The 15,267-nt window shown below is 41.5% G+C and overlaps 1 protein-coding gene across 1 annotated transcript in view; it reads right to left on the reverse strand.

The window, feature by feature from the left end:
* Window positions 1-15,267, reverse strand: part of MAP2K5 (mitogen-activated protein kinase kinase 5) — a 120,302-nt gene that overhangs the window by 44,243 nt on the left and 60,792 nt on the right. The window contains exons 14-17 of the mRNA XM_088533961.1: window positions 14,977-15,050; window positions 14,053-14,103; window positions 11,929-12,000; window positions 1,221-1,250 (exon numbers count right to left, since the gene is read on the reverse strand). Coding sequence (XP_088390087.1) covers window positions 1,221-1,250; window positions 11,929-12,000; window positions 14,053-14,103; window positions 14,977-15,050 — 227 coding nt within the window. The remainder of the gene's footprint in view (window positions 1-1,220; window positions 1,251-11,928; window positions 12,001-14,052; window positions 14,104-14,976; window positions 15,051-15,267) is intronic.

Here is a 15,267-nt window from a genome sequence, read left to right on the forward strand (position 1 = left end):
TAAAAGCATGGGTAAATATCTAAGGTATGGTCTGCCAAGCAGTTAAGCCTCTCTTTTTCAATCAGCAAACATTTTCCGTATGAGAAAGTGAAAAATCAGTATATTTCTACAGATGCAGGATCCTTACAAGTACATAAAAGTGTCAGGAGAATTTCCTTAAAACAGCTTATAAAAATGGGAGCGAGAATGAGCCCCAGCCTATTATTCAATAACCATGTTTGTGAGGCATCTGCATAATCTAACCATGCATAAATTAGTATGTGTATTACAACAGTTATTTGCATAATAATAGCAAGTTAATAGATGCTTAAAGAGCACAGACCAACACCACCTTTAAATCAGACATGCCTCCAGGCACTCTGATCTATACAGACCAAGATGCAGAAAACATTGTTCATAAAACATGAAAACATAAAAACCACATCCAAATAATTCATTTTAGTCCTTGGACACTTCATTTTCCCCCTCTCCCAGCAAAGAATAATTTTAAGTAGTACAGAATAGTTGTTACTATGAATCCTAGCATCTATCTTGCAATAACAATTTAAAGCAACCAACAAACCTATTTCTGGAGGCTGCTGTTGGCTGCTATTTTTAAATATTCACCATTACCAGGAATAAACATATAGTATATATTAGCAAAGTAAAATATTATACATTAATACAGTGCTCAGCATTGGCCTACCTATTGCTACTGAAGTTAGACACAGTTTTACTGCTGGCTTCAATGGAACTAAGTCAATGGGAAGTTAGAAAATGACACTATCTAAATAACACACCAGCATTAGACCCCCTTAAAATGGAGAATCTGGGAATCTCTTAAGTAATCAATTCACATTATACTTTTGATTTGGGGACTCTTAGTCCATTGTTCTACTGTTCAAAATTGGAATTAAAAATAAAAATATAAAAGAGGCATAGATACATCTTCCTGCCTCTAAAAGAACTGCTGTACATACTGGGATATTTTGCAAATGCCTTAATCTCACAACAAAACAATCATTAACATTGTCATAATTTTCATTCTTTTGAGTGTTTGAAAATAATAATAATTTTAAAAAATCAATAGAGACTTCTAAATGACTCGTTCAAGATACCACTTTTCAATTTAACAGGACAGATTTATTTGTATGTGGCTCAAATGTTCACAATTGCTCCCTGCACCTTCATACATAGGAATGAATGTCACAGTGGCAAACGGCAGTAATGAACAATCTTACCTGAGGATATGGAAACCTCCCAAGAGCAAGCTGGGAAAGGAAATAATATTTGTCTAGTTATATAGATTTGCATGGAGGGCACATTTTCTTAAAGAGAGAAAAGTACTCAACTCTTGCTATTGTATAAAGCAGAAAATGCCAGCGACAGTAATCCTGCAAACGCAGGAAGGGCTGTATTTAGAATGGAGTTGTTCACACCACTTACCCCTTGTTTTACATTTCTGCACATTTCTGCATGTCTCGTGCTCCTTCATCTGCACCACTTAGGAACCTCTTTGATGCACAAGTTCCTGAGGACTCTAAATTAAACCAGTTCAGTCTCAATGGTGAGGCCAGCGACACTAACCTTTGCGGATAATTATCTGCAATGAAGAGGTATTGTAGAACGTGCATTGAACTCCCAAAGTTCTTGCTTAACTGGCTCAGAGTAAAAACTGGGTTATGTAGCTGAGGTTTATTTCCTTATTGGTGCTAAATCCAGCTAGGAAACCGAGAGTGGAAGCTGGAGTAAAACTGTAGCACTTGCAATTGAATGTTTTATGTTTTTCAAGCCTATTTTCAATTACACATGATGCAAAATTGACATATAACCCAGACTGTTTTATAAGTCGATCGATGTGTTACTAGAGTATCTACCAGTAGCAGTGTTAGGCCAAACAATACTATTATTTTTGCAGACTTCTACTTGGGGATCTTTGGGCTTGCTGGGTTTATAAGACCAACATGTACAGTATGTAAAAGGAATCACAGTTAAAAGCAACTTAAAAAGTGGCAAAAACAAGACCTCTAGGGAATGCTCAGTGCATCACTGGAACAGGAAGCAACACTAAGATGGCAGGACAGAGCAGAACTCTTCCCTTTCTTTAAAGTTAAATATTTTAAGCTAACTTTCCTTTCTTGCTGAGTTGCCAGGCTCAGCCCAAAGGGGCAGAAGCTGCTAAAATAACACAGACAGAATCCTTTTCCCTTTAGGAAGGACCAACCCCAACTTTCAAGGTTCTGCTCGAGACCACGGGACAGCCAGGAACCTGCCAATGCCAAACACCTTCCAGAAAACAGAGGAGGAGAAATCCTGGTATTTGCTATGGCTACTGATTTAAGAATAGTCATTACAGCAGCTGCGGATCTATAGGAACATCATATTTATCCCAGTGTATAACAAGGTAATTATAGGTATCTGCACGGAGCATCAGTCTGCAGACCTTATTTAAACGGAAAACGCGCTGCTGCCTCAGTGACAACTTCTCTCTATACATTTACATGCTCTGACTCCCTTCCCCGACCAGCTCTGGCCACGCAGGTCTTTGCCGGGGCACCTCCGGAGGCAGCAGAATACCCAGGAAAGGAGTTTTCCAGCACGCAGAACTATGCAGCACAGAAACCAGCCCTGAAGAACCAGAAATGCATCAGGAACAGGTTATTTGGTGGTGTTAAAAGCACACGTGTCTCGGTGAGGCTGCTCCTTGCCTGGGACCAGCAAGGCACGACAGTGCTGAGCGGGTCGGGCGGCAGCTGTGCAGCCCCACAACCACCACGCGGTTCATCCGGCCAGAGCTGCTTCCCCCCCGCAAGATTGTCAAGGTATTATAAATTAAGAAACTTACCAAAGAGTATGTAATCTTCCCTGAAATAGCCTGCAGATATGTCACTGTACTAAATGTGTTTCAGATTTAATGAAGCTTTAATGTCCTTTTTAATTTTGCCTGTTTCTATATCACCAGGGGTCGAGCAAGGCAATCAGCACTCAAGAGGGTGGTTTGGTTTAAAACTAGGAAAAACTCATTTGCTTATGAGTTGCACTGTATTTTCTTAATTAAATTTACTAAGTAAAATGGTTTAAGTTCAGCCAACCAATGACCTCTGTATGTAGATTTAGATTTATAAATAGCATCACAGTTAAAGTAAAGGAAAAAAATAACCAAAAAAACAAACAGATTAGAGCTTTACTAAGTTTTTTTTTTTTTCATATTCTCTATCATCTGTACCAAAGAAGCCATTTAAACATATGCTGCATAAGCCCAATGCAGGCTGCAAAAGATACAGACTACTAAGCCAAAGCACTATCAAAGCCTCATCTCCTTGGCGTTTATGTGATGAAACTTGGGAACTTTTAATTTAGTTTTTAATGCATTTTTAACTAAAATAAGGTATTTCCATTCTGACTAGTTAGGTTCAGAAACGGATCGGTATTTTGTGCAGGTTTGGAGGAGGGAAGGGAATACTTAAACTTTATGGAGTTGGTTCTCGTTTCCCTCTGGGCAGCTTCCCACTACACAGGAACCTCAAAAAACCAAGAGTAGGAAAGGTGCAGGGCATTGCACTGCCAGCACGGTACAGCGGGAGAGGAGAACCACACCGTGCCAGGAGGCAGAACAACGTGCTCCTGCAATATTTTACTTTTTAAGGAACTGTGCCCATGTATTTTTTTTTAAAAAGCTTTCTTAAACATGAGAGCACTTCAAATGATCATTTTTGTGCTGTTCAGGGAGGCTGCATCATGAAAAATGCTGTAAATCCCGTGGACTTCCAGGTGGAGGTATCTGACAGGAACATGCTCCCGGCCTCGGACAAGGGAGGCACATGGAGGCACTGGCTGCACCACATCTGGAAGAAGAATTGACAAGCTAGAGAACAGGTAAGCCCAAATACCTTAATAAAACACAGCAAAGCAGTGTGCATGCATGCTGCTTTTTATCAAATGATACCAAAAATACCCTAAAAACAAGTAAAGGGAAAGCCATACGAATAAGATGGCCAGCTTTGGTAGCACCAGGTGCCTAAACCCTACGTGCCGAGCAGTCCTAAGACGGCTGGAAAGCAACTCTAGCTACACTCAACCTGTTACCTGTGTAAATACAGATATTCAGTGCACGGATAAATGAAGGCAGAATTACAGTGACTTGTTGAAATAACATAAATAATCATTTCAGAACTGAAAAGGGAAATTCAGAAGTCCTAACAAGCCTCTCTATCAGTTTTTCAAGGTAATTGGTTGCCTCTTGGCTGCCTACCTTGTTAATCTGAATTGCAATGGCAAGCGGAGGGGAACAGTCCTTATCCTGCTCAGAAAGTGGCTGAGCGAAGGAAGTTCAGAACTGTTTTTAGGACACCCTGGCAATAAAGCCTTCACTTAGATTATTGGCTGTGTTGTGCAAGTTGTTTTTTAATTTACAGTTATACTGAAAAGCATGGGATGTTTTTATTCTTAATTTAGACACATTCCATGTTTCTCAGCATAACTGCAAATTGAAAATAAGCACTTACAATATCGCTAGTGATCTAGCTGAAGGAGGACTTTATAGTCTGAAATGTTCTAAAATTTGTTCTTAATTACTTTGTGCACATTTTACACAATTAAATTTCCATCTAAGGATTTTGCATTTAGATTGTGCACTGCAGTTAAACCCTCATTTTATGGAAAAGCAGCCGCCGCTTCGGAACATTCAGACACAGGAAACTTAAAAAATCAGACTTAACTACTGGATAACATAAAATTCCCTAGGTGAAATTCCATTCCAAGACCAATTTATACATTCCTAGATAGATGGCTTAAAATCACCTGAAACTCTGCAGGGTATGGACCTTAATAAATATTAAATACCTCAAAAACTACCCTAAGATTTTTCTTGCCTTCTAATATCAATTTCACTGTCCTCTTATTGCACAGGAAAAAAAGAGAATCCAAAAGGATATAACAGCAATTTACCAGCGTTAAAGTGCTTCTGAGGTTAAACTGACAACAAAGAAGAACAGAAACACAAAGCATCTTGAAGTAGGGTTTCAATTAAATGTGCAGGATTTAGTAATGCAGGACGAAAAAAGAGTTACAAATTAATTTAATCTTCTGCCTATAGTTTGCAGCTGCACTCCAAAGTGTCTGGGGCTTAAGAACAAAGCCTTGAAAGGCCTCAGAGTGAGGAAAGCTTCAATTTTTAATGTATAACGCCATTAGCTGATAACTTGTGGAATCTGCGACCCCTGCGGAGGGGCATAAGTGCGGGTAACAGAGACTGATGAAGTGACATATTTGTTCACGTCTACAACTATGAGAAAGAAGGTTATTACTAATACCGGCAGGCCCAACAGAAATATGCCCTAATAACCTTTGGGACATTCCTTGGCTTGAGCAGATGAGTTCAAGATCTCTCTGCATAAAGTATATTAAAAATCAAAGCCTAATTCACCTTAATTAAAGATAATTAGTTTCACTTTGACTTCTTTTAAATATGAACTATAGTAAATGCACTGCAAACTAAAGCCTGCGCACAATCATGATTAAATTGCACATTTCTTCCTATCCACAAACGCACTCTATTGCCTGCCTTTCACCACTGCTCCTTCAGGGGTGTTCGGAGCGGCAGCATGCCGTAGCCTTCCCAAAAACAAGAGCTGCCTGCGGGCAAAATCCAAGTGAAATCCAGGCCCAATTCACGGCATCTGCCACGTGCTGAAGTCACACAAATGACAAAGATGAAGCAGACTGCATTGAGTAAAGATGCTGCATGCTTATTTTTTTGCTGGAATCAGATTTCAAAAAAAAAAAAAAAAAAAAAAGCAGTCCCTAGGAGGAAATATTTAAAAATACCTGGCATAGGGGCATTTATAAATCACAGAGCCGGTCCTACTGCTGGGACACACAGCCCAATTGAAATCACATCCTTGATTTCACAGAAAGGAGCAACCACCCCGTCCCTTCCTGTTCAGGGCCTCCAGGAAAATCCTAAATTCAGTCTCATGGATGGAAAACCAGCTCGGCACCCCCGGAGCGAGAGCGCCCGTCTCCACTCGCGCCGGCACCAGGAGCTCGGGCTCTGGCAGGAGCATCTTCCTTGCAAACCCATTACAATGATGTAGACAAGGCAGCCTCAAACAACAAAAGACTTCAAATTTTTAACTTTATTAAAACAGAAACAGCTGCTCTACTCAGTGTGGGAACAGGCAACCACAATCTGTATTACATAACCCTACACGCCATGTATCCACCCAGCTGTTAATTGTCCATTCATCTATCTGCTCAGGTGGGCCCGGGATTATTTATTTTGCTGCTGCACAGACTGCCCACAGCGGCCTAACAGCAATTGCTGGGAAACATGATACATTGAGGTCTCAACCTGCGCAAACTGTACCTAAACTTACACTTTATTGCAGCTTAGTTCCCAATCTTCACCTAATATAGGGTTACATCCCAGCGCAGCAAGCGGATAAATCATCCTGGAATATTACTCAGGCTAAGTTTAGCTGTGAGTGGAGCATATGTGCTTCCAAGTCACTGAAGCAAAGGCCCATAAAATACACTAATTACTGGAAGTTATGGTCACTGAGTGATTGATAGCGCTCTGCGAGGCAACTTCCCCATTTTCAGCTCTTCTGACGGGCCTCCTCCACCACAGAGCAATTATTAATTCATGACCCAACCCTCGGGCACTGGTACCTTGACTTGCAGTCCTGCTGCCACCAGCCCCGCGCTGCGGCTGGACGCTGCCGCTGCGCAGCCTCACGGCCGCGTGGAAACGGCCGTCTCACTGCTTGGAAAAATCACTCCAAAGAGCTCGGAAAAAAATAAACAGGCCAGCGTTTTCCTAGGAACAAGTTTCTAGAATGCGTCATCCTGTACAGAACAATTAAAACTACATGCAGATTCTACAAGAACAGTATCTTTCCTTCAAGTTATTCGTAGATTTGTGTGTTGTCCCCATTCCCCATGGCTGAGCGGAGGTGTGAGGGTGCGTATCCTGCATACTGAGCAATGCACAGTAACAAGAGGAGGCTTATTGCAAAAAAATGTGCTATGTTCTTTCTCTTAAAAATCGCATGTGGATTCTGCATGGGATTAGCAAAGGGATTTGACCCCTTTGACCAGTGAGCACATCTGTAAGATTACTGTACAAACAACTGCTACAGGAATAAAATCTGAAGTCAAACAGTATGCAGGAGTGGAACTCAAGAGCACTACATGGGTTTCGGAGAGGTTTGCGGGTTATTTTCTGATTGTGACTTGAAGTATGTATTCCATTAAAGATAATATGCAAACCACATTGAATTGAATTCTCTTACAAAAAGGACAACTCCAGCAAGCGCCGTCACTTGATTGGAAACACCTTGTTTCAACCAAGTGTTTTGCTCTGCATGGAGATTAAATGCAAATTCTCATTTTCCTCTTACGCTTGACCCTTGCCACCTCCTAACGGGTCCTTTAATACTCCTGCTGCCTCCGCGTGGCTCTCGCTGTGGCCAGATGTTGGCAGCTGTCCCCAGCTGCAGGCCGGCCCCATCCCGGGTGCCAGGCGGGATCTGGGCTGCCCTCCCCATCCCGCGGCATTCCCTGTGCACCCGCTCCCAGGCGAGGACGTGTTTGAGACTCCTTGGAGAGAAAGCTCCTGAAACCTCCTCTCCTTTCCACTTACATTTAGCTTTACCTTACACACAATTGGAGCTTTTGTATCTGTTTGATGTAGTCAAGCTTCTTAAAGATCAAGTGCTTTGAGAGGCATCTTTAAGCAGCGCTTTGTCCTTTCTAGCACCCTCTTCAAGCACGTTCCTCTTCGTCTTCCCTGTCCACAAGCGCATTCCCTCATTTCCAAGCACGCTCCTAGCCCCAGCATGTGGAGGAGCCGGAGAGCCCGTAACCGTGACACTGCGTGTCAACCCCTCTCACAAGGCGTGCACATGTGCCTGGAACACATGACACGGGATATATACTGGTGCCATTAGAACTGAGAATGGAAAAAAAATCCTGGAAATCTGTAATATGACTTGGTAATATTGCTTGAAACAGCATCTTAACACGAACGGAGCAAAAATTAACTAGCAAATATGCACTAACTGAAAACTCAGGTGACTGCAGACCAAGTCCTCATTTTGTGAGATTTAAAAAACTTGTTTCTAGCACAAAGAAACAAAAGCCTGTCTCCCTCCACCAATAATCTTTATATGAAAAATGAATTTTGAAAGAGGGCCTGAAATACAGGAGAGTCCTTGCTTTCCTCAGCAGATAACAGTGGAAAGCGGAGGCCAGGAGATGATACAAAAGGAGGTGCAAAAGGTATCGTTAGAAAATGAAGCCAAGCATATGGAGATCATGTCCCACTTCCAAAAGTTACTCAGTTTGTGGCATATGCAAATCACTTGAGTTTTCTGCATTTAAGTATAATATATCTCTGGTTGTATTTGTAGGAAAAAAAAAAAGAGCCCATAATCTTTGGTCAAAAACAAGCAAACCTATTCTGTGTCTCAATAAACAGCTAGAGCCACAATTCATTCCCTCTCCAAGACTTCCTTCTTCTCTGGATATGCAGGAGTCTGATCCTGCCTTGAAGGTAGACAGCGAGCTTCAGCAGGCAGTTTTCAGATGATAAAATCCAGGGAAAAAACTAGAAGCAATTCCCCTTGGAAGTGGAATACCTAAAAACTCATCTATAGGGTCAGAGCAAACGTCCTTCTTGCCCAGCCCCTTGTCCAGAAGTGGCTGAGCTGGAGGCAGCGGCTGACACGGCTACACCTTAAACCAATGCCACAACACTGGGCAAGAACGCTGTCTATTAAAACCAGCAAGGTGTATTTTATCCACCTTTGGGTGTTTTAATGCCCATTTTCAGATAGCAGCCATGTAGGGCCATATTTATGGGAGAGTAAAAAGAAATATTAGGCAATCTAGCTTAGCCTGCTGCGCAGGGCACGGTCCTCGGGAGGGACACGGGATCCGTTCCAGGATGCAAACGGCACAGGCTCAACCCGGGGTATATTTTATGACTGAGTTATAAACCCCTGAAAAACAGCTCTTGGAATGAAAATGCTGACACAGTCTTCGGTGTAGTGACAGCAATGTCATTGGTTCAAATTGAAATTGCTTTGTCCACCTAAGAGCGCTTAAATAACTACATCTGAAAACCTCATGAAAATACTACTACTACAAACTATGTGCCATGGAACACTTCTTTAAACAGGTTTACAGATTATGTATTAAACTTAATTCACCTCTAAAAAACAAATTCACCTGAAGACAGACATGCAAACTCCAAAAAGCCACTACAACAACAGCTACAGATGGAAAACAGTGAAAAATAAAGCCCAAGCTAGAAGGATTTTTTTTTTTCTTTTTTTTTGGGACACAGCAAGAGTGACAGGAAGCTGAACACCCTTAGTCATCTACTGCTGCAAAAAGAGCAAGGGCGCTCATCATCTCCCAGACTTGTGTGGTACTTTGATTTAATATTTTGATCTAATACTTTTCACCCTCAGCTCCCATACTTCTGGGGCAGTTTTCTTAACCTTCAAAAGTAACACTTTGGTTTCCCATTACACATAGCTTTGCAGCAAAGAAATTCAAGGCATTTTAAAGGCTCAGAAGAATACTGCAGAAAATGAGAAGATTTACTCAGCTGCTGCTTTCTATCATCATGCATCAAAACAGTCCTTATTAACTTAGTCCCCCACAAAAATTTATTTTCAGCATGCTGTATCCGTGCTAACTTGAAGCTGTAGGGATTGCAGGACTAAGTGGAGACAATTTTAAAATCTTACAAGAAATGCTAACTTCACTTTTTAACAGCTCCATCAACAAGAGCCTGGGTGTCTGCACTACCAATCCCCATGTCAATAGACAGTGTTACTTTAATGACAGTGACCCTGTGTGGCTCTTTGAGCATCTTCCTCACCTTTCTTGAGACATTTTTCTAAGCCACTGTCCTTGCTTTCATCATTTAGCACATCACTCAACCCACTTCAATAAAACAGCGATCTTGTTGGAGAGGTCTCGGAGGACCACGCGACATACCAATTAGCAAAGCACACAGAACCAAATTGTTTTGTGTATCTGGTTCAGGAGACACTCAGAGAAAATGGGAGAGAGAAAAAGGAAGTTGAGAAGGTTCAAAAGTAGAGAGTGAATGTAAATGAAAGGACTTCTCCTAATATTGGCTGATATGGTGTGAAATCCACTCGTTAATTCATGACTAGTCAGGTTCTCTACTAATAATCCTAAATTAAATTCCAAATATCTTGGTCTACATGAAAACTCTTCACAGTTTGGGGACTGGTGTTGCACATGGAAATACCTTTTTTATATCTCTTCTGTTCAGCAAAGGAATCTGTGAACACTTGCTCTACACAACTTCTGCATATACATGTATCACTATTCCACTGTGAATCAAGAACACGATAGTCAAATATTAATGCAATACAGTCCCATTTTAGCCCTTTGTCAGTTAGATTCATTTACAGAGTGTGTGAATATGTTCTGTATCTCTCCCAAAATTCTGAGGACTCTCCAACCATTGAAATTTGCAGTAAAACAAATTAACAGCACTGCATCCCCTGTGACACATTTGAGTATGTCACTATTATATACAGAGTTAGCTTTAATCAGACTTGAAAAAACATTTACAAGATCTGAATGCAATGATTCGGTGTTAAATATTTTCATTCTGGTTAAAACCGATCATGCGTTCAGCAAGGAATATTTATTGTTTGAAAATACAATAAAAGTCTCAATTAACTTTCAGTCAACAAAAGGTGACATTTGCCTAGATGTAGAGGGCCACCCCATGACCAGCCCTGTGCCAAGGACCCCGTGTGCTCACCAGGAGGTGACCACGACAGGATGACACTGCTCTCACAAACAGAGTAGAATTTCTGTGCTGCTCACACTGCCCGGGGGCTAAATATTATCCAGCCCTGGTCCAAGGTGTGGGAAGTTCTTTTATGGCATTGATCGTGGACTGAAAAAGTCTCCTGAGAGGCGACACTTGAGCTTAGAAGGCTGAGGGTTTTCAGACTGAAATTGGCTTGTTTGAGTCTAGCTTGGGCCAGTCTGAAAAAGGCTACATAAATATATATAGCTCTGTCCCCACCAGAGTCACCCATCCCTTCCCCTGGACCAAACCAAGCCAGACCTCATTTTACTTGTCAGGACTCAATCACAAGACAGACATTTCTACTCAGTTACATACTTTAGTTCTCTTCATTGTAAGCAGTCATCTCTCTATATATTATATATATATATATTTTTAAGTCCTTTCAATTTATGTTTTAAGACATCGTATGAGTACGAACTATAAACAAAAAAACACCCTTTCCTGAATAAGAACTGACCTTGTTCTCACTAAACTTGCAGAAACTATGGATTTACCTGCACAACAGTTTCTATGATCACATTCATTTTAAACTGCTTCATTTCCGTATGACTTTCCCCAGTTTTAAACTATGTTTGCGAGAAATCTTTCTAAACGACGCAGTGAGCACTTAAACCCAAACACCTTATTTAGTCACACCGTGAAGGATTTGTTGCAAGTATTTAAGAGTTTGCAAGGATATGAGCTCAACTCAAACCTTAGATTTGTGTAACTCTGTTTTAACCCTAATAACGGCCCTCTCTGTCTGGGCCTGTGAAGATGTGATAAAGGATCCTGCTGCCGTGAGCCCCAGAGATGCTGAAGGGACATAGACTCACCCACGTACCAGGCCCTACCTTCTGCTCTCGGAGCCCTTTGCCAGAGGATTTAACACTAACAGGCTTGTGCAGAGGCTCTCTAGATCTAATTGAATTTAATTCAGTAAGAACAAATCCATTCTAGATACAGCCAGGAAATTTAGCAATAATTAAAGCACGTATTTATAAAAGAGTATAGAAAAGACCAGATTAAAATACTTTGAGGTTAGACTTCATCTGATTCTTTCAATATGCACAGGAAAATGATATCAATGTACATACCTCCATGAAGGAAATCCCTAAACTCCAGACGTCAGAGTGAATTCCATACTGCTCTCCCGAAATTCGTTCAGGCTGCAAAGAGACAGAAAAAAACCATCTTCTTGAGGCCAGCAAACAAACGTGAATACTTCTCCCACAAAAACTAGTCTGGGGCAAACTGCGAAAACGCAAAGCATCTTGCATGAGCTCACCAGCTAATCCCACAGACAGCAACAACCCTCTTGGAACATGTTCTGGTGTTTTTTTTTGCCTCGATTCTGCAAGAGCAAAGGGCTCAGTTATGCTCAGCCTTGTGGTCATGCATTGCTATGCACCCTGCACCGCCGGCCTTGGTGTTTGTGTTTGGGCTGTTTTATCCCACAGGGAAGCGGATGATCTGCACACGCGCGGCGAAGCCCAAGGACCCAACAGCAGGGCAGGCAAGGAAAGCAAGGCCTTGGCCAGCAACTGGGGCTTAAAAAACAAAGGCACTGAAACCCAAAACCCCAGCGAGGTCACGTGCCCGGCAAATTTATTTTATATACGTATTAATTCCATTTTTGACCCATGGAAAAAAAAGGCTTCACTCAAAACTATTAATAGCAAGTTTAATGCCTCATGAAACAGAGCTGTAAAATATAACAGCTAGTTTTTACTTGAAAGCTACAATTTAAGCATTTCCAAGGTCAAGTACAGCATGAAATGTAACAATAAAAGGCTCCCTGAGACTCCTCTCCCTACTGTGCTGTTAATGCACCTGTCTAGCCCAATCACCTATGAAGCACTGGCTGTATTTTTAGTCTTTAATAATCCAGAGACCTTTTTAGAAAACAAACTCCCAAATTAGTGCCAGTCCAATGTGTTTTTGGATGTTTACTCTGCACTGCTAATCCCAGGTCAAGAGCTTTTATCGCAGCATGAATGTTAAGTAAAATAAAGAAAGAGACAGCTCTGCCCACATTACCTGTGTACTTTAACAACAAACCTCTACATTTTGGACATTCGGGGCAGTTCACAGCTCTCTAAGATGTGGACAGGATTGTTTCAGATAGCCTATAACCGGTGCACACCTTGACTAGCAAAACACTTAGCAAATAAACGGACATCCCAATCTGATACAAAGTAGTAAAATAAATAAATATATAAATAAAAGCAATTAAAGGTCATGGATTTTTCTCACCCCTTTTCTAAGTTTTGAAAACACAAGAATCAGCCATTTTGCACTGCCGTTTGCAAATTGCTTTGTAGCAAGCTGAACACTTATTTTTACTTCAATTTTACTACATAAGCAGTTTACTAAAAACATTTTAAGGACCAAAAACAGACACATGGGCACTGCTTACCACTTGTCAGCTCAGCAAAAATTAATAAAACCAAATCTTTCACCCTAGCTAACCGTAATTTTCCCTGTATGATTCAGCTTTAGAAATGTGTTACTTTCATCCAAAAATGATGGAAATTTACACTGTTAATGAACAGATTAAGCACAAAAGTACTCAGAACCAATGTTCTGCTGGCTAAAATTTATACAGAACAAAATGAAATGCACTGATGACTTGGTGAATACCAATGACTTGGTATGAAAAATACACAACAGGCAATTGATGGCTTAATTTAATGAGCCCAAATGCTTTGACTTCCCATCGACAGGGCGCATTCCCATGGGAAGCACCCAGCTGTGCTTCAGCACCAAGGCACCTGTGAGACCTGGGCACCCACCTAGGTCTTTGCTACCCTGCAGCCCGGAGCGGCGGCTCCCGAACCGCGGCCGGAACGGACCTCGTGCAGCCGCAGGTTATCAGCGGGAAGCTGCCTTTTTGTGCTGGACTGGCTCTTTCCTTTGTTCCCAGTTGTTACGATGCATTAAAGACAACTAAAAATACATTAAAGCAGCTCTTTTCCAATATTACTCTTCCATACCAGCGATCAGAGGAGCTGTTGCCGTGCTGTTATGCGATGGCAGATAGGAAGGGAGTGGGTCCGAGAGGGGGACCATGGGGGACACAATTAAGACACAGCTTCCTCAACGAGCGGGAGGGGATGAGGAAGGATGAGAATTGATTTAGAATATATCCTACATTGCACAGAACGAGACTGCGAACAAATACTTCTGCTTAAATGTTATTCCTGCATAAATTCACTTACCGCCATGTAAGCATTTGTTCCGACATACGTCTTGGCTATAGAATTCACCAGCTATCAGACAAAACAGTCTGTTAGAACAATATAAAGATAATGTGGAAATAAAATGGGCAATTATTCCTCATTTAACCTACAATCATCATTCCTATAAATCAACTAAAAATTATGTAAAAGGGAACAAATTTATCTACAAAGGCATTAAAAATGATTAAATCTCTCTTCTGTTTTGAATGAGAGTTCCAATTTACACAAGCACTGCATTACAGTTTATGGCAGATAACCTTAAACAATTCTGTTAAACAGGATGCTTATCGCTTTAGTACCCCAAACTAGTCTGATATAAAAAGTCAATTTGAAGTAGGATTGAGCGCACTCATTTTTCAGTCAGCTGGCTCAAGATGTGAATAAAGCCACGCTCATTAGGCGAATGCAACGAGCACTAAATACGCTGGAGGGACAACAGACTCTGACAAGTTCTAATACAAGGCTGACCTTCTCTTTGGTCCTCATGTTTGGCTGAGAGGAAAGGTACTGAAATTCAAATCAACATCACAGCAAGCTCACGGGTCACTATCAGAGAAGTCCTCCAGGGAGGCCCAAAATGGAAATTAATTAAAATTTGTGCTGCACATTGTAAAAGCCCACCACTATTGTTGCTCCCAATATTAATTTTTATTGTGGGCCAGTTGGGCTCCCCAGACACATCTCTCGTTCTGCCCTCCCTTTTGTCTGGCCGAAACGCTTTCATATCAAAGCTGCATATCAATGAAGTTTGCTATTCGTAAGTAGTAATTACAATATCAGCAGTTTTTACTGTCATTAAACAATGAACAATCATATTCCGATGGAAAAAAAAAGTCACCCGGAGATTAAAAATGAGCAGCGCTCTCCCGGCGGCGGGGAGCGCGCCGGAGCGCTGGGAATTACCTGCGTGCTAACCCCGAAGTCGCACAGCTTCACCTGTCCTCGCGTGTTCACCAGCATATTGGAGGGCTTCACATCTGTTGAGACACCAAACTGGGATTTAATCCACGTTACCCTCTACGCGCATCTTGCATACAGAGATATTTATTGCCGCGATACACTGGGAGGGGGAATTTGGAGAGACTTTGAATACAGCCTCTGGTTTATCACAGCCGTTAGCACAGGCAACATGGTATCTGCACCTCTCAAATACCAATAAACCCTGTTATGAGATTGGCAGGTGACACCGATCTG

This window comes from Tinamus guttatus, unplaced genomic scaffold (assembly GCF_059628265.1).
Source record: "Tinamus guttatus ecotype Peru unplaced genomic scaffold, ASM5962826v1 Tinamus_guttatus_pri_ptg000004l, whole genome shotgun sequence".
Lineage (NCBI taxonomy): Eukaryota > Metazoa > Chordata > Aves > Tinamiformes > Tinamidae > Tinamus > Tinamus guttatus.